General features: G+C 47.7%; 1 protein-coding gene and 3 long non-coding RNA genes across 5 annotated transcripts; all 4 read left to right on the top strand.

Annotated features, from left to right (window-relative positions):
* The first annotated feature begins 60 nt into the window (after positions 1–60).
* Positions 61–544, top strand: LOC115586885 (uncharacterized). The gene is made up of 3 exons (XR_003984925.1): positions 61–168; positions 235–323; positions 403–544. It is a non-coding gene; the product is annotated as an uncharacterized LOC115586885 (long non-coding RNA).
* A 2,246-nt stretch (positions 545–2,790) lies between these two features.
* LOC115586597 (uncharacterized) lies at positions 2,791–13,738 on the top strand. The gene is made up of 4 exons (XM_030425753.1): positions 2,791–6,694; positions 8,698–9,477; positions 9,540–11,872; positions 12,719–13,738. The coding sequence occupies exons 1-4, from the start codon at positions 2,791–2,793 to the stop codon at positions 13,736–13,738; spliced, it is 8,037 nt and encodes a 2,678-aa protein (XP_030281613.1).
* On the top strand, positions 6,830–8,112 carry LOC115586882 (uncharacterized). 2 transcript variants are annotated; one of them, XR_003984922.1, is made up of 3 exons: positions 6,830–7,098; positions 7,165–7,253; positions 7,333–8,112. It is a non-coding gene; the product is annotated as an uncharacterized LOC115586882 (long non-coding RNA). The 2 variants fall into 2 exon arrangements; XR_003984921.1 differs by having other exon boundaries at positions 7,858–8,109.
* Positions 13,739–13,921: 183 nt separating the features above from the next.
* On the top strand, positions 13,922–14,910 carry LOC115586884 (uncharacterized). The gene is made up of 3 exons (XR_003984924.1): positions 13,922–14,029; positions 14,096–14,184; positions 14,789–14,910. It is a non-coding gene; the product is annotated as an uncharacterized LOC115586884 (long non-coding RNA).
* The last annotated feature ends 7,219 nt before the right edge of the window (positions 14,911–22,129 follow it).

The raw sequence follows: 22,129 nt of genomic DNA, 5'->3' as shown, positions 1-22,129 counted from the left end.
CCGTCATGCTGTGGGCTGGTATAAAAGCAGCCATCCTCCACCATCTCTTCCTTTTGCGCACCTGTCACTGGTGCGTCACTTCCGGGCCAAAGGTTGTCTGGTCCGACAGGGTGACTGCTTGTTGCTGATCTGGGTTTCCTGTGTGCGCTATGGTGCATTGTTTGCTTGGTAAGTATTCTCTCTTTCGGCAATGTAGTTGATGCTGTCCGATGGCTAACGCTGGTGTGGTCTCAGGTGAACGCCGACAGCGGCCGGAGTCCTCTCTCCTTCCCTCCTCCTGTGTGAACGGGTGTGTGTGTGTGTCCGTGTTTGGTCGTAAACAGGTATGTGTTTGTAGCATAGCGAACAATCGCAGCATTTCTTGCTAACGTAGTGACATTAACAGTCTTTTCTCCTGATTAGGACTAACGCAATCAGCTTATTGGGGTCACTGCTGTTTTGTTTGCCGATACTTCGTCTCCACGCTGCTTTGCCTTGCTGCTGCTTGACGCTGCTGTTTGCCCCATGCGCTTTGCTCCGGCTGGCACATTGTGTCCGTAGCCGCCTGTCTCTTGTGGCGCACACTTCCCGAGTAGCCCTACCAGGGGCGCTCATTCAGTGTGTATGTGTGTGTGTTTTAACTGGGGCTTGCCCCTCCCCTCGATGTGTGAATGTGTGTTAAGTGTGTTCTGATTATTTGAACGATTTGGTAATTATTTTGGTTTGACTATTTATGTAGTCCTATCTAGCTTATGTAATTATTTTAGCTGGCTGTGTTTTTCTTTTTGTTTTCATATTCTTTTGTTTATGACCATATAAGTTAATAGTGGGCAGTTGATATTGGTTAAGTTTATTTGCCCACTAGTTATAATTTTGTTAATTTTTGAAATCATTTTGTTTCATGTTGTTGGGTCATTTGCCCACTGATTTGTTTGTTTCTCTTTTTAGTGGCTGGAGACTGGTGGTGGCGTGCTGGTGTCTTGGTGGCGGTGTCCCCCCCCCCTTTGTCTCGTTTGCTGTGTCCTGGGAGCGGGTCTTCAGTGTGTGTGCCCCGCATGTTGGGTGATTTTTGTTTTCTTTTTGGTGGCCCCCCCCCCCTTGCACTAGTCATTGTCCACTCACTTGCCTCCAAGCCCTTATTTATCCTGGGATGAATGTCAAAAAGACTTTGTTTTAAAAAGAGAACTTATGTAATAAAATTGTATTTTTCTACAACATTTAAACCACGTCTCATGCCTTTTAATGAGTGACCTTACCTGTGTGCCTTTGCACTTTAAATCAATTCCTTGGGTGAAATTCCCAGGGTGGCGTTGTTGGTTTTCCGTTCTTGTTTTTTTTTGTTAGATTATTTCGTTTAATTTTCTCTCGCCTATCGCTCGCCACAAACTTGGCGTTGTTGGCAGGATCACTCTTTTCCAAACGGCTGAGACGTGTGTTCCCTTGTATACATATTGTTTTGTGTTGCTCACTTTATTTGATGTGACCTAATTTTGTTTTTGTGCATGCAGATTGGAGAGATCGGGGACAAAGCAGCAGTGGCTCCTTGTGGATCTTTGTGAGGTGCATACTATAGATTTGACTTTTGTGGTGCTTTTTGCATCATTGTAATTACTGGTGTAGTGAGTTTGTAGTAATCATGGAGGATGAAACTCAGGAACTTAGAGAGCTGATTGCACAGTTAAAAGCAGATAATGAGCGGTTACGACAAGGACAGGCTGGCCCAAGTGGTCTACCGTCTACCTCTTCAGCAGTACCTGCTGCCTCTCCCACTTCTGTTCCCTCTGTAGCGGAGAGACTAATTTTTGTGCCTAGAGATAGGAGATGTACAATCTTTCGGGGAAGGACAGGCGTGGGATTGAGTGAGTGGGTGGAGGAGGTGCAGGCGAGTATGAGGGCTCGGCATCTGTCCCGGTTCGACCAGGCGTTTTTTCTGTTCGACCACCTAGAGGGAGAGGCCAAAGAGGAAATAAAGTATCGCTCTGCCGCTGAGAGGGAGGACCCCGCTAGAATACTTGCCATCTTAGACGAGCTGTATGGGTGCTCTGAGTCGTATGTTGCTGTGCAGCAAGCTTTCTTTTCCAGAGGTCAGCAAGAAGGAGAAACACTTCAGGAGTTCTCCCTTGCTTTAATGGGCCTTATGGAGAAAGTGAAGCGGTGCGCCCCCGCCGACATGCCACACGCTGGGGCCCTTTTGAGAGACCAGTTTGTCGAGCACATCTTGAATAGTTCCTTGAGACGTGAGTTGAAGCAGTTGGTGCGTCGCCAGCCTGGTTGCACCTTGCTTGAGGTGAGGGCTGAGGCAATTCGATGGGAGCGCGAGGGTTTGCCTGGTGGTGTGAGAGGTCGCAGCCAATCAGTCCCCTCAGTCTATGGTGTCCAGTACGGTGTTCATGGTGCCCCCCAGGCTATTGTCTCACCTACTTCAGTGTCTGAGATGAGTGAGATGAGGGAGATGTTGAAGCGTCAGCAAGAGCAGCTTGACCAGCTTGTGGGAAGCATTGCTCAGCTACAAAGCTCCAACCAGTACCGTCGTCCACCACGGCCTGGCCCTTTAATATGCAGGCGCTGTAACCAGCCGGGACACTTTGCACATGAGTGTGATGGAGAGCGTGTTGCCTCTCGTTCGCAGTTTCCCTCACGACCCCCCTTGAATGCTGGTCGACAACCTCGCTCTCATTCCACGTCGGAAAACTAGTGCCCACCGAACTGCAGAGCCACAGTTTGGGTGGGGCTGACACTGGCTCGCAAGCTGTTTCACGCAATATGGATGCTTCTGGATTGATTTCGTCCTGCCCCCATTTGGATGTCGACATGGGTGGCGTGAAGGTCCCTTGTCTGGTAGACACCGGTTCCATGGTGTCTACCATTTCTGAGAGCTTCTTTCGTCAACATCTTGAGCCTTGGGGCCAGGAGCGCCTCCGTTCTTGTCATTGGTTGGAGCTCAGAGCTGCCAACGGTCTGACTATTCCTTACCTTGGGTACTTGGAACTTAACGTGCAGCTTTGTGGCAAACTAATGCCGCAATGCGGTGTTTTGGTGGTGAGGGACCCGCCTGGTGGTGTACCTTCTCGAGTGCCTGGTGTTCTGGGGATGAACGTGATTCGTAAGTGCTACCAGGACCTTTTTGGCCAACATGGTGTAGCCTTGTTTTCTCAGGTTTGCATCTCTGAGGCCCCCAAGCCAGTTGTGCAGGCACTGCAACAGTGTCACCATGCTAGTGGTCTAGCTTCTTCAGACACTCCAGGGACAGTGAAGGTCAGGGGTAAGAGGGGCTGGCAGATTCCTGGTGGTGTGATGAGAATTGTGGCCGCCACATGTTCTGAGCAGTATTCAGGTTCTACAGTATTGTTTGAGCCTTTGAATGCTGGTTTGCCTGCAGGGTTGCTTGCCTCCCCTTCTTTAGTTCGTGTTATAAGGGGCACAGCCTATATACCTGTTATTAATGTTGGCTGCAACGATGTTATGTTGTACCCCCGCACTGTTGTCGGCACACTGGATTTTGTGAACGTGGTCAGCCTTCCTGCAGGAGTCACCGAGGTGCCATCAGAGGTGGCCACTGTGTCTTCCCAGACAGCTTCCCCCAGCATGCAGCAGCAGGTGGAGGATGTGGATTTGTCACCATTGTCTGTGGAGGAACAGGGTCAGGTGAGGTCACTACTTGAACATTACGCTTCGGTCTTCTCCACCAGTGACACCGATCTGGGTTGTACTAACCTCATCTCCCACGATATTCCTTTGATTGATGACACTCCAGTGGCGCAGCGCTATAGGCGCATTCCACCCTCCGAGTATGAGGTTGTGAAGGAGCACATCAACCAACTGCTCTCGTCTCAAGTAATTCGTGAGAGTAGCAGCCCCTATGCGTCCCCGATTGTGTTGGTACGGAAAAAGGGTGGCGACCTGCGCATGTGTGTCGACTACCGGCTGCTCAATCGTAAGACCCGAAGAGACGCCTTCCCTCTACCACGCATAGAAGAGTCTTTGGACGCATTGTCCGGTGCTTGCTGGTTTTCGACCTTGGACTTGACCAGTGGCTATAACCAGGTGCCAGTCACTGAGGCCGACCGGCCAAAAACCGCATTTTGTACACCTTTCGGTTTATTTGAGTGGAACAGAATGCCTTTTGGGCTCTGTAATGCGCCCAGCACCTTCCAAAGGTTGATGCAACGCATCTTTGGTGACCAGCAGTGTCAGTCTGTATTGTTATATCTTGACGATATTGTTGTGTTCTCCTCCACTGTTGAACAGCATCTGGAGAGACTTAAGGGGGTGCTGGAGCGGCTTCAAAGTGAAGGCCTCAAAGCCAAGCTCAGTAAGTGCTCGTTCTTTCGTAAAGAGGTGCACTACTTGGGCCACGTGATATCGGCTGATGGGGTCTCCACAGATCCAGGAAAGATTGAAGTGGTGGCCAATTGGCCGTGTCCCACTACTGCCTCGGAGCTTCGTTCTTTCCTTGGTTTCGCCAGCTATTATCGGCGGTTTGTGGAGGGGTTTGCCAAGTTGGCAGCTCCTCTGCATAGGGCTGTGGCTGAATGTGGAGGCACCAAGAAGCCTGATCAGCGGTTTTCCAGGTGTTGGACTGACGAGTGTAACAAGAACTTTGACACACTGAAAGCTAAGCTCACCACCGCGCCGGTGTTGGCTTATGCAGACTTCTCTCTTCCATTCATTCTGGAGGTCGATGCAAGCTATGGTGGCTTGGGCGCAGTCCTTTCTCAGGCTCAGGCGGGCAAGGTGAGGCCAATAGCATATGCTAGCAGGGGCCTGCGACCCCCAGAGAGGAACATGGCAAACTACAGCTCTATGAAACTGGAGTTCTTGGCCCTTAAGTGGGCCATGACAGAGAAGTTCAGAGAGTATTTGTTGGGTAATAGATGTGTCGTGTATACTGATAACAACCCCCTCAGTCATCTGTCTTCTGCTAAGCTTGCTGCTACTGAGCAGAGGTGGGCAGCCCAGCTAGCCTCTTTCGATTTTGAGATCAAGTATCGATCAGGGAAGAGCAACACTAACGCCGATGCCCTCTCTCGTCAGCACCCATCTGGCCCCCAGGATGTGGTGGCAATGCTTCCAGGTACAGCCATGCCGAAGTCTTTGCAGCAAGCGTTGGGTTTGGGAAAGGCAGAGGCCACCCAAGCTACCATCGCCGCCATGCCACAGCTCACTCTATCTGAACTTCGTCTCGCTCAGCAGACCGATTCTGTGATACAGGAGCTGTTGGTGTTTTGGAGCAGGAGGCAGCGTCCTAGTCGTGAGGAGCGGGCACGGCTCTCCCAAACTACGCTAGTGTTGTTGCGGCAGTGGGACCGCCTGCTTGAGAGGGATGGTGTCCTGTTCCGAAAGGTGTTTCGACCGGATGGCGCTGAAGCCATGTACCAGCTGTTGTTGCCCACTGTACTGAGAGATGAGGTCCTGACCCAAGTGCACCAGGAGCATGGTCACCAGGGGGTGGAGCGCACACTGGCGCTCCTCCGGTCTCGATGCTACTGGCCTGCTATGTCTTCTGATGTAGCTCGTTGGTGTCAGCAATGTGAGAGGTGTCAAGTGGCCAAGGATGTTCACCCAAGGGCGCACGGAGTCATGGGACATCTTTTGGCTTCCCGCCCTAATGAAATTCTTGCCATCGACTACACGTCTCTAGAGCCGGCCCAGAATGGTGTAGAGAACGTCTTGGTGCTTACTGATGTTTTTAGTAAGTACACCATGGCGGTCCCTACTCGGGATCAGCGTGCGGCCACTGTAGCCAGGGTTTTGGTGTCAGAGTGGTTTTATAAGTTTGGTGTCCCCGCTCGTTTGCATTCTGACCAGGGCCGTAACTTCGAAAGCTCTCTCATTCAACAGTTGTGTAACCTGTATGGCATCGTAAAATCACGTACCACTCCATACCATCCTGAAGGAAATGGTCAATGCGAGCGGTTCAACCGGACACTCCACAATCTGCTGCGAACTCTGCCAGTGTCTCGTAAAAGGGATTGGCACGTGTGTCTCCCTCACGTCCTTTATTGTTACAACACGACTCCCCACCAGTCAACAGGAGAGTCTCCCTTTTTCTTGATGTTCGGGCAGGAACCAAGGCTACCACTCGATTTCTTGTTGGGTAGGGTTGAGAACCCGGTTGGTGGGTCAATCCATGAGTGGGTGCAAGAGCACCAAGCCCGCTTGCAGGTGGCCTTTGAAGGTGCACAGGGGCGCTTGAAACATGCTGCCGATCGGCGAAAGCGAGCCCATGATCAGCATGTAAGAGATTTGCCACTGCAGGAAGGGCAGTTGGTGTACTTGCGCGACTTCAGAGCCAGGGGGCCCCAGAAGACCCGAGATCAGTGGAGCTCAGTGAAGTATCGAGTATTGAGGATGCCTAAGGAGGGTGGCTCAGTGTATACTATTGTGCCAGTGGATGATGAGACAAAGGCCAGACAGGTCCACCGTACTATGCTGAAGGCGGTCATAGGGGTGGACTCACCTCGTCATGCCTCTTCTCACAACTTGTCCCCCAGGGACGAACCACCCCCAGAAGAGGAGCCTTCATTTGAGTATGATCTGTTTGTCCTTGACCAACAACCTTCTGTGGCCAATTCTGCCACGCCAGCTGCCGGACCAACTACGTCCCAAGTGCCTTCATCCTTTCCAGCTCCGGGGGCATCCTCATGTCCTCCTTTGGTCACTTGCCCTGATTCCAGCAACATGGGCCCACGCCGGACCCTACGTCAAACGGCTGGTCAGCACCCGAATGTGCATCATCTTCCACGACCTGCTGGAGAGGCGCAAGCGGCCAACCCTCCTACTTCTTTGTCCAACTCAGTGTCTGCTTTGTTTAGACCTTGGAGTTAGCTTGTTGTATTTATCTTACTTTGTTGATCGTCGGGACGACGATCTAAGAAGGTGGGGTAGAATGTAGCAGTATAGATGTGCCATCCATGTCTAGTGCTACTGTTTGTTTAGCGCCACTAGTGGCCGTCATGCTGTGGGCTGGTATAAAAGCAGCCATCCTCCACCATCTCTTCCTTTTGCGCTCCTGTCACTGGTGCGTCACTTCCGGGCCAAAGGTTGTCTGGTCCGACAGGGCGACTGCTTGTTGCTGATCTGGGTTTCCTGTGTGCGCTATGGTGCATTGTTTGCTTGGTAAGTATTCTCTCTTTCGGCAATGTAGTTGATGCTGTCCGATGGCTAACGCTGGTGTGGTCTCAGGTGAACGCCGACAGCGGCCGGAGTCCTCTCTCCTTCCCTCCTCCTGTGTGAACGGGTGTGTGTGTGTGTCCGTGTTTGGTCGTAAACAGGTATGTGTTTGTAGCATAGCGAACAATCGCAGCATTTCTTGCTAACGTAGTGACATTAACAGTCTTTTCTCCTGATTAGGACTAACGCAATCAGCTTATTGGGGTCACTGCTGTTTTGTTTGCCGATACTTCGTCTCCACGCTGCTTTGCCTTGCTGCTGCTTGACGCTGCTGTTTGCCCCATGCGCTTTGCTCCGGCTGGCACATTGTGTCCGTAGCCGCTTGTCTCTTGCGGCGCACACTTCCCGAGTAGCCCTACCAGGGGCGCTCATTCAGTGTGTATGTGTGTGTGTTTTAACTGGGGCTTGCCCCTCCCCTCGATGTGTGAATGTGTGTTAAGTGTGTTCTGATTATTTGAACGATTTGGTAATTATTTTGGTTTGACTATTTATGTAGTCCTATCTAGCTTATGTAATTATTTTAGCTGGCTGTGTTTTTCTTTTTGTTTTCATATTCTTTTGTTTATGACCATATAAGTTAATAGTGGGCAGTTGATATTGGTTAAGTTTATTTGCCCACTAGTTATAATTTTGTTAATTTTTGAAATCATTTTGTTTCATGTTGTTGGGTCATTTGCCCACTGATTTGTTTGTTTCTCTTTTTAGTGGCTGGAGACTGGTGGTGGCGTGCTGGTGTCTTGGTGGCGGTGTCCCCCCCCCCTTTGTCTCGTTTGCTGTGTCCTGGGAGCGGGTCTTCAGTGTGTGTGCCACGCATGTTGGGTGATTTTTGTTTTCTTTTTGGTGGCCCCCCCCCCCCTTGCACTAGTCATTGTCCACTCACTTGCCTCCAAGCCCTTATTTATCCTGGGATGAATGTCAAAAAGACTTTGTTTTAAAAAGAGAACTTATGTAATAAAATTGTATTTTTCTACAACATTTAAACCACGTCTCATGCCTTTTAATGAGTGACCTTACCTGTGTGCCTTTGCACTTTAAATCAATTCCTTGGGTGAAATTCCCAGGGTGGCGTTGTTGGTTTTCCGTTTCTTGTTTTTTTTTGTTAGATTATTTCGTTTAATTTTCTCTCGCCTATCGCTCGCCACAAACTTGGCGTTGTTGGCAGGATCACTCTTTTCCAAACGGCTGAGACGTGTGTTCCCTTGTATACATATTGTTTTGTGTTGCTCACTTTATTGATGTGACCTAATTTTGTTTTTGTGCATGCAGATTGGAGAGATCGGGGACAAAGCAGCAGTGGCTCCTTGTGGATCTTTGTGAGGTGCATACTATAGATTTGACTTTTGTGGTGCTTTTTGCATCATTGTAATTACTGGTGTAGTGAGTTTGTAGTAATCATGGAGGATGAAACTCAGGAACTTAGAGAGCTGATTGCACAGTTAAAAGCAGATAATGAGCGGTTACGACAAGGACAGGCTGGCCCAAGTGGTCTACCGTCTACCTCTTCAGCAGTACCTGCTGCCTCTCCCACTTCTGTTCCCTCTGTAGCGGAGAGACTAATTTTTGTGCCTAGAGATAGGAGATGTACAATCTTTCGGGGAAGGACAGGCGTGGGATTGAGTGAGTGGGTGGAGGAGGTGCAGGCGAGTATGAGGGCTCGGCATCTGTCCCGGTTCGACCAGGCGTTTTTTCTGTTCGACCACCTAGAGGGAGAGGCCAAAGAGGAAATAAAGTATCGCTCTGCCGCTGAGAGGGAGGACCCCGCTAGAATACTTGCCATCTTAGACGAGCTGTATGGGTGCTCTGAGTCGTATGTTGCTGTGCAGCAAGCTTTCTTTTCCAGAGGTCAGCAAGAAGGAGAAACACTTCAGGAGTTCTCCCTTGCTTTAATGGGCCTTATGGAGAAAGTGAAGCGGTGCGCCCCCGCCGACATGCCACACGCTGGGGCCCTTTTGAGAGACCAGTTTGTCGAGCACATCTTGAATAGTTCCTTGAGACGTGAGTTGAAGCAGTTGGTGCGTCGCCAGCCTGGTTGCACCTTGCTTGAGGTGAGGGCTGAGGCAATTCGATGGGAGCGCGAGGGTTTGCCTGGTGGTGTGAGAGGTCGCAGCCAATCAGTCCCCTCAGTCTATGGTGTCCAGTACGGTGTTCATGGTGCCCCCCAGGCTATTGTCTCACCTACTTCAGTGTCTGAGATGAGTGAGATGAGGGAGATGTTGAAGCGTCAGCAAGAGCAGCTTGACCAGCTTGTGGGAAGCATTGCTCAGCTACAAAGCTCCAACCAGTACCGTCGTCCACCACGGCCTGGCCCTTTAATATGCAGGCGCTGTAACCAGCCGGGACACTTTGCACATGAGTGTGATGGAGAGCGTGTTGCCTCTCGTTCGCAGTTTCCCTCACGACCCCCCTTGAATGCTGGTCGACAACCTCGCTCTCATTCCACGTCGGAAAACTAGTGCCCACCGAACTGCAGAGCCACAGTTTGGGTGGGGCTGACACTGGCTCGCAAGCTGTTTCACGCAATATGGATGCTTCTGGATTGATTTCGTCCTGCCCCCATTTGGATGTCGACATGGGTGGCGTGAAGGTCCCTTGTCTGGTAGACACCGGTTCCATGGTGTCTACCATTTCTGAGAGCTTCTTTCGTCAACATCTTGAGCCTTGGGGCCAGGAGCGCCTCCGTTCTTGTCATTGGTTGGAGCTCAGAGCTGCCAACGGTCTGACTATTCCTTACCTTGGGTACTTGCAACTTAACGTGCAGCTTTGTGGCAAACTAATGCCGCAATGCGGTGTTTTGGTGGTGAGGGACCCGCCTGGTGGTGTACCTTCTCGAGTGCCTGGTGTTCTGGGGATGAACGTGATTCGTAAGTGCTACCAGGACCTTTTTGGCCAACATGGTGTAGCCTTGTTTTCTCAGGTTTGCATCTCTGAGGCCCCCAAGCCAGTTGTGCAGGCACTGCAACAGTGTCACCATGCTAGTGGTCTAGCTTCTTCAGACACTCCAGGGACAGTGAAGGTCAGGGGTAAGAGGGGCTGGCAGATTCCTGGTGGTGTGATGAGAATTGTGGCCGCCACATGTTCTGAGCAGTATTCAGGTTCTACAGTATTGTTTGAGCCTTTGAATGCTGGTTTGCCTGCAGGGTTGCTTGCCTCCCCTTCTTTAGTTCGTGTTATAAGGGGCACAGCCTATATACCTGTTATTAATGTTGGCTGCAACGATGTTATGTTGTACCCCCGCACTGTTGTCGGCACACTGGATTTTGTGAACGTGGTCAGCCTTCCTGCAGGAGTCACCGAGGTGCCATCAGAGGTGGCCACTGTGTCTTCCCAGACAGCTTCCCCCAGCATGCAGCAGCAGGTGGAGGGTGTGGATTTGTCACCATTGTCTGTGGAGGAACAGGGTCAGGTGAGGTCACTACTTGAACATTACGCTTCGGTCTTCTCCACCAGTGACACCGATCTGGGTTGTACTAACCTCATCTCCCACGATATTCCTTTGATTGATGACACTCCAGTGGCGCAGCGCTATAGGCGCATTCCACCCTCCGAGTATGAGGTTGTGAAGGAGCACATCAAACAACTGCTCTCGTCTCAAGTAATTCGTGAGAGTAGCAGCCCCTATGCGTCCCCGATTGTGTTGGTACGGAAAAAGGGTGGCGACCTGCGCATGTGTGTCGACTACCGGCTGCTCAATCGTAAGACCCGAAGAGACGCCTTCCCTCTACCACGCATAGAAGAGTCTTTGGACGCATTGTCCGGTGCTTGCTGGTTTTCGACCTTGGACTTGACCAGTGGCTATAACCAGGTGCCAGTCACTGAGGCCGACCGGCCAAAAACCGCATTTTGTACACCTTTCGGTTTATTTGAGTGGAACAGAATGCCTTTTGGGCTCTGTAATGCGCCCAGCACCTTCCAAAGGTTGATGCAACGCATCTTTGGTGACCAGCAGTGTCAGTCTGTATTGTTATATCTTGACGATATTGTTGTGTTCTCCTCCACTGTTGAACAGCATCTGGAGAGACTTAAGGGGGTGCTGGAGTGGCTTCAAAGTGAAGGCCTCAAAGCCAAGCTCAGTAAGTGCTCGTTCTTTCGTAAAGAGGTGCACTACTTGGGCCACGTGATATCGGCTGATGGGGTCTCCACAGATCCAGGAAAGATTGAAGTGGTGGCCAATTGGCCGTGTCCCACTACTGCCTCGGAGCTTCGTTCTTTCCTTGGTTTCGCCAGCTATTATCGGCGGTTTGTGGAGGGGTTTGCCAAGTTGGCAGCTCCTCTGCATAGGGCTGTGGCTGAATGTGGAGGCACCAAGAAGCCTGATCAGCGGTTTTCCAGGTGTTGGACTGACGAGTGTAACAAGAACTTTGACACACTGAAAGCTAAGCTCACCACCGCGCCGGTGTTGGCTTATGCAGACTTCTCTCTTCCATTCATTCTGGAGGTCGATGCAAGCTATGGTGGCTTGGGCGCAGTCCTTTCTCAGGCTCAGGCGGGCAAGGTGAGGCCAATAGCATATGCTAGCAGGGGCCTGCGACCCCCAGAGAGGAACATGGCAAACTACAGCTCTATGAAACTGGAGTTCTTGGCCCTTAAGTGGGCCATGACAGAGAAGTTCAGAGAGTATTTGTTGGGTAATAGATGTGTCGTGTATACTGATAACAACCCCCTCAGTCATCTGTCTTCTGCTAAGCTTGCTGCTACTGAGCAGAGGTGGGCAGCCCAGCTAGCCTCTTTCGATTTTGAGATCAAGTATCGATCAGGGAAGAGCAACACTAACGCCGATGCCCTCTCTCGTCAGCACCCATCTGGCCCCCAGGATGTGGTGGCAATGCTTCCAGGTACAGCCATGCCGAAGTCTTTGCAGCAAGCGCTGGGTTTGGGAAAGGCAGAGGCCACCCAAGCTACCATCGCCGCCATGCCACAGCTCACTCTATCTGAACTTCGTCTCGCTCAGCAGACCGATCCTGTGATACAGGAGCTGTTGGTGTTTTGGAGCAGGAGGCAGCGTCCTAGTCGTGAGGAGCGGGCACGGCTCTCCCAAACTACGCTAGTGTTGTTGCGGCAGTGGGACCGCCTGCTTGAGAGGGATGGTGTCCTGTTCCGAAAGGTGTTTCGACCGGATGGCGCTGAAGCCATGTACCAGCTGTTGTTGCCCACTGTACTGAGAGATGAGGTCCTGACCCAAGTGCACCAGGAGCATGGTCACCAGGGGGTGGAGCGCACACTGGCGCTCCTCCGGTCTCGATGCTACTGGCCTGCTATGTCTTCTGATGTAGCTCGTTGGTGTCAGCAATGTGAGAGGTGTCAAGTGGCCAAGGATGTTCACCCAAGGGCGCACGGAGTCATGGGACATCTTTTGGCTTCCCGCCCTAATGAAATTCTTGCCATCGACTACACGTCTCTAGAGCCGGCCCAGAATGGTGTAGAGAACGTCTTGGTGCTTACTGATGTTTTTAGTAAGTACACCATGGCGGTCCCTACTCGGGATCAGCGTGCGGCCACTGTAGCCAGGGTTTTGGTGTCAGAGTGGTTTTATAAGTTTGGTGTCCCCGCTCGTTTGCATTCTGACCAGGGCCGTAACTTCGAAAGCTCTCTCATTCAACAGTTGTGTAACCTGTATGGCATCGTAAAATCACGTACCACTCCATACCATCCTGAAGGAAATGGTCAATGCGAGCGGTTCAACCGGACACTCCACAATCTGCTGCGAACTCTGCCAGTGTCTCGTAAAAGGGATTGGCACGTGTGTCTCCCTCACGTCCTTTATTGTTACAACACGACTCCCCACCAGTCAACAGGAGAGTCTCCCTTTTTCTTGATGTTCGGGCAGGAACCAAGGCTACCACTCGATTTCTTGTTGGGTAGGGTTGAGAACCCGGTTGGTGGGTCAATCCATGAGTGGGTGCAAGAGCACCAAGCCCGCTTGCAGGTGGCCTTTGAAGGTGCACAGGGGCGCTTGAAACATGCTGCCGATCGGCGAAAGCGAGCCCATGATCAGCATGTAAGAGATTTGCCACTGCAGGAAGGGCAGTTGGTGTACTTGCGCGACTTCAGAGCCAGGGGGCCCCAGAAGACCCGCGATCGGTGGAGCTCAGTGAAGTATCGAGTATTGAGGATGCCTAAGGAGGGTGGCTCAGTGTATACTATTGTGCCAGTGGATGATGAGACAAAGGCCAGACAGGTCCACCGTACTATGCTGAAGGCGGTCATAGGGGTGGACTCACCTCGTCATGCCTCTTCTCACAACTTGTCCCCCAGGGACGAACCACCCCCAGAAGAGGAGCCTTCATTTGAGTATGATCTGTTTGTCCTTGACCAACAACCTTCTGTGGCCAATTCTGCCACGCCAGCTGCTGGACCAACTACGTCCCAAGTGCCTTCATCCTTTCCAGCTCCGGGGGCATCCTCATGTCCTCCTTTGGTCACTTGCCCTGATTCCAGCAACATGGGCCCACGCCGGACCCTACGTCAAACGGCTGGTCAGCACCCGAATGTGCATCATCTTCCACGACCTGCTGGAGAGGCGCAAGCGGCCAACCCTCCTACTTCTTTGTCCAACTCAGTGTCTGCTTTGTTTAGACCTTGGAGTTAGCTTGTTGTATTTATCTTACTTTGTTGATCGTCGGGACGACGATCTAAGAAGGTGGGGTAGAATGTAGCAGTATAGATGTGCCATCCATGTCTAGTGCTACTGTTTGTTTAGCGCCACTAGTGGCCGTCATGCTGTGGGCTGGTATAAAAGCAGCCATCCTCCACCATCTCTTCCTTTTGCGCACCTGTCACTGGTGCGTCACTTCCGGGCCAAAGGTTGTCTGGTCCGACAGGGTGACTGCTTGTTGCTGATCTGGGTTTCCTGTGTGCGCTATGGTGCATTGTTTGCTTGGTAAGTATTCTCTCTTTCGGCAATGTAGTTGATGCTGTCCGATGGCTAACGCTGGTGTGGTCTCAGGTGAACGCCGACAGCGGCCGGAGTCCTCTCTCCTTCCCTCCTCCTGTGTGAACGGGTGTGTGTGTGTGTCCGTGTTTGGTCGTAAACAGGTATGTGTTTGTAGCATAGCGAACAATCGCAGCATTTCTTGCTAACGTAGTGACATTAACAGTCTTTTCTCCTGATTAGGACTAACGCAATCAGCTTATTGGGGTCACTGCTGTTTTGTTTGCCGATACTTCGTCTCCACGCTGCTTTGCCTTGCTGCTGCTTGACGCTGCTGTTTGCCCCATGCGCTTTGCTCCGGCTGGCACATTGTGTCCGTAGCCGCCTGTCTCTTGCGGCGCACACTTCCCGAGTAGCCCTACCAGGGGCGCTCATTCAGTGTGTATGTGTGTGTGTTTTAACTGGGGCTTGCCCCTCCCCTCGATGTGTGAATGTGTGTTAAGTGTGTTCTGATTATTTGAACGATTTGGTAATTATTTTGGTTTGACTATTTATGTAGTCCTATCTAGCTTATGTAATTATTTTAGCTGGCTGTGTTTTTCTTTTTGTTTTCATATTCTTTTGTTTATGACCATATAAGTTAATAGTGGGCAGTTGATATTGGTTAAGTTTATTTGCCCACTAGTTATAATTTTGTTAATTTTTGAAATCATTTTGTTTCATGTTGTTGGGTCATTTGCCCACTGATTTGTTTGTTTCTCTTTTTAGTGGCTGGAGACTGGTGGTGGCGTGCTGGTGTCTTGGTGGCGGTGTCCCCCCCCCTTTGTCTCGTTTGCTGTGTCCTGGGAGCGGGTCTTCAGTGTGTGTGCCCCGCATGTTGGGTGATTTTTGTTTTCTTTTTGGTGGCCCCCCCCCCTTGCACTAGTCATTGTCCACTCACTTGCCTCCAAGCCCTTATTTATCCTGGGATGAATGTCAAAAAGACTTTGTTTTAAAAAGAGAACTTATGTAATAAAATTGTATTTTTCTACAACATTTAAACCACGTCTCATGCCTTTTAATGAGTGACCTTACCTGTGTGCCTTTGCACTTTAAATCAATTCCTTGGGTGAAATTCCCAGGGTAGCGTTGTTGGTTTTCCGTTTCTTGTTTTTTTTTGTTAGATTATTTCGTTTAATTTTCTCTCGCCTATCGCTCGCCACAACACCATAAATATTAAGTTTGATGACGTGATGGAGAGGCAGGAAAAAAAATCGAGGCTAATTCTACCAACTCTACCAACACCACAAAGATCCCACCAGAGTTGACGGTATGTACTTTTCTATCACCCAACATTTTTTAGGCCAACGACACTTTATCTGAGAGAAATGAAGTAGGGACCCCCCACTACATATTGTATGAAATTGTGTTGCAGATTATACTTCCATAGATTTCACTGATGGAGGCTGGCCAATAATTTGCTCATTTATAAAGTTACTCTCAAGACCTTTTAATACCAGATACCCTGTACACTTATACTGTACATTGGTTTGTTTACTGTTGAGTGAGAAATAAATTACAGAACACAATTCACATAAAGACAATCAGGAGACCCCCCATGTATTATGGTTAGAATACAGCTGTGGTTCTCAACCTTTTCAGTCTGTGACCCCCAAAATAATCATAAATGAATTGGGGGACCCCACCTCCTGAAAAACACTTGAAATTGTAGGGGTTGAGGCATTACATTTCGCTTGACTTGTTTCCACAGATAAATATTGTGAAAATAGCTGATCTAGAAGCTCAAATGCTTTCGGCTATCGGCTATCGATCGGCTATTTTCACAACTTTTGCCTCTTTCTCATATTCCTTGACAATTTGGCCAGTTTGGCAATGTTTGACCAGTTTTTATTATAGTATAGTTTGTTGATTACTTTTGATGCAGTAATTGTATTTTTTGTCACTTCACTGTCATCTGGGGACCCCCCAAAATCATGTGGAGGGGTCCCAACCCACAGACTGAGAACCACTGGTGTACAGTATGTCCAAGAATCCATGTACTATGGCTAGCTTGTATGTCCAAGCATGTATTTATTGTCTCTCCTCTTCATTGCACACATTTGGACACCACTGTGTTTATATCCCTACAGGCCTTGGTCCGTCATACATATAGAAGCCTCATAGAGCTGCAATGGCAGTTCCACCCAGAGGACAAGTATGTATGTTTTTTGTGCCTCTTTCCCTCTGAATTGCCACTGTTTGTGAAAATGACAAAACACAGTTAGTTTTTTTTTGTTTTTTTTTGGTAACATGGGGGGCCATTAAAGATGCTGAGGCACACTGGAGCACAAGCCAAGTTAGAAGTAAGTCTCATCACGTTAATCTGGGGACCTAATAGGTAATTGTCTGCTAATGTCTTTGAGTGATCACTATCCTTTTGAGCTGCAGGGGCGGCTGTAGCTCAGTGGGTAGAGCTGGTGGACTAGTGATCAGAAGGTCGCTGGTTCGAAGTGCAGTTGGCACCTTGTGTGGTAGTAGCTGCCATCAGTAAGGGTCCTGCGATGAGCTGGCGTCTTATCTCTGGCCTTCACCCATTGAGAAAAACTGGATTTGGCCCCAGTAAGCCCCGCAACCCCTTAGGGGGGAAAAAAAGTGGCAACATAGCATCCCCACGGCCCTCACGGATAAGCGGAAAGAAAACGGAACAGAGTTCATGAAATGGTATTTGTGTTGTAATTTTCATTCACTAGGAGCCTGCAACAGGGCTTTTGAGTCCTACAAGGCCAATAAGAAGCAGGACCTGGAGGGGATCAAGGAGGATGTGAAGAGGCAAGTGAGTTATTGCCCTGCTCCATACTGTTGCATTTATTGATCATGATAATTATCAATTACCTTTTTTATGTAAGGGGTATAAGAGGTGGTCACTACTGAAAAATGTGCTGCAGGAGACAAGGCAGAGCATATATAGCTCTGTGGTCCAGAGCTTAGTACTAAGCAATATAGTTTCACTTCTCACCAAAACAATGGCATGGTTTATGATCTTAAGCCTATTCTACAGATATGGTCAATATAATTTTTTATTGTCAGTCCAGATAGGTGTCACACTTGTGAATCAAAGATTCTCTGTTTGGAAATATTTTAGTTCATGTCCAAAAAGTAGAGTTTACACAAAAAGGTGGAGTTCTGAGAGGATTCCCACTAAAGGCAATAGGCTTTCAGCATCAGAAAACTGCCTCTCAGTGATTATAATAATTATTAAGTTTACTCAAGTGTAGTTATCATACACTCAGTGGTTCCCAGGGGGGTCCCAAATGATTTTGGAGGGTTGCATGATAACTTTAGTAGAGCAACATTGTTTTTTTCATTTGACTGTAGACAAATACAGGCTATTTTTTTTTTCTGGTAAAAGAAGAGAGCCAAGTTGTCTTTACAAGCTCTAAGGCTTTGCTACTACCTTCGAAACCCGCACACCTGAATAACTGGCTCCATGGACTCACTTTCACCGCTCAGCTTTTAGCCTCACCGATCAGCTGTTAGCATAACAACGCTAACTTATAAGCAGACATACTCTACGTTCTGTGGGCTGTCCATCGCTGCTCCGCTGGTCCTCCCTCCACCACAACCTTGGGGTTATTCACCACCTGGATCCGTTGTTGCTCTCCTCTGGTGCTGTGGTCTCTCCCGGCTCGCGGCGATGTTGTTTGGTCGCTGCTCCGCCGTTGCTGGTGGGGTCTGTGGGTGTTCAGCGCAGGAGCTCCTGGACTTCTGCTGTCGCTTCGCTGTAGCTGGGACTGGATCTCTGGGTCTCCTGTGTCGCGCCCCGCTGTGTGCACGGAGCCTCCAGACGCAAGTTCACATCTAGACGAAGGATGCTGTTCCCTGCGGTGCAGACGGTGGTATTGACGGCTGTGCGGCTGTCCCCTCCGTCCTGACTGACAGGCGCTCCATTTATTCTCTGTTTTGTTTGTTTTCATATACGTTTGTTCCACTTTGTTAAGTGTCCTTGGGTACCCTGAAAGGCGCTATATAAATAACATCTATTATTATTATTAAATCTATTATTATTAAAGTGACAATTTAAGAAATTTTAAGACTTTTTAATTGCCTGCGCCTGTTGAGCTGAGGTTAATGCATCAGTAAACCAACTGATGCAACAATCTATAACAGCAATGGATTCATTTCTGTTATCATTTACTGTCATAAGTTTATTACCCATAATTGTTTTGTAACATTGTGTTGGCCAAGAACCGTATCAGATTACTGTGTGACCTTGAATAAGTGTCTTAGCTGGACCAGAATAATTCAAGATTCTACTTCAGAGGTGTGCAACTTTGATGATGAAGAGGGTCACTATATTTCCACACTCACTCTAGTGCCACATTGCATATACTGTACTGTCAGGCAGAAACCTCTTATCTCCATATTTTAACTTTTTTGGTAATGAATGCCCTTCTTCGTCATTCTATGTCATACAAAAAGTTTTGTGTTTGTAGATCGGCTGAATTCCGAATGCATTTCGTCATGTTAACTTTATAAACTTAAATAAACACATTTGATACAAAAGAGGATACATTGTAATACTAATGTAGACTGAAGTAATTCAAGTGGGTCATGTGTGCATGTTAGGAATTGTAACAGCTGAAATAAAAATTGTCAGGATACTGACCTGTGGGCCACATTAAGTGAAGGTAGTTGCCCACGTGTGTTTTGCTTTTGTAAATTAACTTGCGTATACAACATGTTTTGTTGAGCGCTTTAAAAGCTAACCTCGTCTTCACATCTGTCACACAGCTTTTCAAGAAACTAGTCAAAGTGGGACAGAGGATCCTCTCTCCAGAGGACTGGGGGTATCTCTGTGGGGCAGATGCCAACTTTGTCAATGATGAGGATAGTGACGAGGACAAAACAGTATACAAATTTGCCTCACCAAAGCGGCGAGCAGCACGGCTGTCCGAGATAATGGAAACCTGCCAGAAGGCACTGGACAATAATAGAAAGAAGGGTGTCGAGCCAAGATCCACTCACCTACGCACAGACAGTGGACACTTTTCAAAAAGGCTTCCCCCTACTTCAGATAGAAAATCTATCTATCTGCTTGTGAGTGAGGTGGAAGAAGACCCAGATAGAGATTTGTAAGATTTTTATTGTTTCTGTGGTGTGTGTGTGTTTTTTTTTTTTCCTACCTTGTTCTAGAGACTTGTTCAACCTGTTCCTACCTACATCGTTCTAATGTTAGACCCATTCCTACATTGTACATACTTTTAGCACACTCTGTGTGTGTGTGTGTGTATGCGCAGTGTATGTGTGTGTGTGTATGGCGGTAAATCGATGACGTTAGCCTCCTGCCCCTGACAGCAGCAGTTACCGGGACCACAAAGGTAAGGAAATACAGTCCGAGAGAAGCGCTGGTGCCTCCATCACCAACACCGGGAGCCTCCGGTGTTATGTTGCCGTTGTGGTCAGCTGGAAAGACGTTATTAGCGGCGAATGCTAACCGCTACCGCTAGCCAAAGTTAGCATCGAGTTAGCTCACCCTCACAACAGTCTACAGTCTAGGCTTTAGTTGTCAGTGATGGGAATCGGCCCGCGGCTCCAGCGCTGCACTCAGGCTATATTTCTTTTTCTTTGCCGTCCTGACTGCTGCTGCTGAGAGAGAGAGACGTGCTAGCACCATGGATGTATTGTTATAATAGATCCATGCCTAGCGCTCAGCGGCATCAGAGACAGCTAGTGGGGCTAACGGGAGGGCTACACAAAGCCACCACACAGGACTAGAAGCCAGGTGATGATTAAGACGGGTTTCATTTTTAAAAGTCTAGCGTTTATTTTGGGCAAAAAACTCAAGACTCAACCTTTTAACAGGGTTCATAAAACTCATTCTGTGCCTTAGACAAGATAATAAGGTATTAAGCACCAGAACTGCGCTCCCTGCTGTCGAAAAGAGCCTCCGCAGAGTGGGTTGATGCAGCAGGTGGAACATTTATATTGTTAGTGCTGCTAATCAGTTAGCTCGTTAATGCTTATTAGCTGCTAATAGTAAGAACTCTCCTACATGTGCTTGTATTATTGTTGCATATTGGCTGTTGTTAATTAAGCTGAATGATTCATTCTTATTTCTATTGGTTGTTTACCATTCCTGGTACTGTATAGTTAACCATGTACCTGCTGTTCTGATAACTGCTTTTTATTCTCTGTTACAGAACCACACAACTTTCATATACCTTCCACACACACATACTCATCTGTCACACTCACACCATCAACCATTCCTAATCAGCAACTAAAAGGATAGTTTAACAACAGATCCACTTAGACACATGTCACACTGGTGAAAAGCACCTGTAGAACTGAGTTTTGAGAGCTTAAAAAAATAGTGTTGACTGTAACATTGTGTCTGGTTTTCACCATTTTATATACCTACACTAAGCTTGTCCTTTTTCATGTCAGGTGTATTGTTGATACAGGGCTAAACCAGGGTTTGACAAGAGTTGCCAGTGTCTGATTCTACACCCGAACAAAGCAGAGTGGGCGGGGCCTGCAGACCGACCCAGTTACACCTGCAGCGAGCAGACAGAGGAAGAGGAGTGTGAGATCCACGGGGAAAGGAGCAGGAGAAAGAGAACGACAGCTGTCGCCAGCAGACGGGCATTGACTGTCGGACTAATTGAGATCAAAATCTACAGTATTTGCCGTCATTTCATACCATACATGTTCACAATAATATTGAGACACTTTTGTTATCACGATATCGTGGTATTACCAATACGTTACATCCCTACTCTGCCTCCATTGTGCGAGTAGTGATCTCTGGTCGTGAAAAGTTATTGCGAATGTGTGTAAAAGTACAGTGACTGAAGTCCTTAGAAGTCTGTAATGTTTGCATTGTGTTATTAACATCACAGATTGATAATTTAACTGATAATGTTCAAAGTTATTATTATTAGTATTATTATTTCACATAAACACACAGTAAGTATAACGGTACTGTGCTAGGTATTCTTTTTGTTAGTTCTTTATTGCTTTAGCAATATTGTTGTGGCATTCATGGCAATAAAGTGAATTTGAAATTTATTGAATTAATAAACCTTTAGATTCTTGATTCTTGCCTGTAGACTGACAAGTGTTGTGCGTACAAATGAGCAATACATCCAGATTTCCTGAGATTTGTATTGTCAATGGGAATTTAAATGTATATATCAGGCGATGTTTTCTTCATGGAAATTATTTTTCGGGCAAACAATTACAATAGAGAGGGATCCGTTGTGTGACAGTGGAGCGGAGGGTCAGCAGCTGGATTTTGCACGCACGGTCAGTATTATTAGTAGGTGTTTGAGGTTTATTACGTTTGCAGACATTATTATATTCAATGTAATATTGTAACAGCCTTTGCGTGCGCACAGTTTGCGTGTGTAGGCAGGGGCCCGTGGTCATGATAATCACCTCTATGGCTATAAGAGATGGATTAATTTCTTGTAGTATTTACTGAATCAAAAATACATAGATAGCCTATTATCTAAACAAAAAGTCCCACTGTCCCACACATATATATATATATATATATACATATATATATATATATATACATATATATATACATATATATATATACATACATATATATATATGAAGCGATGCCTGCGAGCTCGTTCAGGCAGTCAACTCGAGCTTCACTGCCATATACACACGTGATATTCCTTTCTCTCCGGACCATCCCACAAACACACCCTCTCTATTGAGCGGGTTATATACACAACCTATATACACATATACATACATATATATATATATATATATATATATATATATATATATATATATATATATATATATACATATATGTGTATATATATATATATATATATATATATATATATATATATATACACATATATGTATATATATATGTATACACATATATGTATATATATATATGTATACACATATATGTATATATATATATCTATATATATATATATATATATATACATACATATATATAGCTTCTGCAATGTCACAAGATTTGCATTAATTTTAAGGCTAAGGTCTGGACTCCATGCTGGCCAATCCATGTGTGAAAATGATGTCTCATGCTCCCTGAACCACTCTTTGACAATTTGAGCCTGATGAGTC

The sequence above is a fragment of the Sparus aurata genome, chromosome 8 (assembly GCF_900880675.1).
Source record: "Sparus aurata chromosome 8, fSpaAur1.1, whole genome shotgun sequence".
Taxonomy (NCBI): domain Eukaryota; kingdom Metazoa; phylum Chordata; class Actinopteri; order Spariformes; family Sparidae; genus Sparus; species Sparus aurata.
The sequence above is the reverse complement of the archived record's forward strand: the minus strand, read 5'-3'. Positions and strand labels throughout refer to the sequence as shown.

What these genes read in the sequence shown, in the direction of transcription:
- LOC115586597 (XM_030425753.1), top strand. Translation starts at nt 2,791, where the DNA reads ATGGGTGGCGTGAAGGTCCCTTGTCTGGTAGACACCGGTTCCATGGTG. An exon ending in GACCCTACGTCAAACGGCTG is followed by an intron (nt 6,695 to 8,697) that starts GTCAGCACCCGA and finishes TTCCCTCTGTAG; the next exon opens with CGGAGAGACTAATTTTTGTG. An exon ending in CCCTTTAATATGCAGGCGCT is followed by an intron (nt 9,478 to 9,539) that starts GTAACCAGCCGG and finishes TCTCGTTCGCAG; the next exon opens with TTTCCCTCACGACCCCCCTT.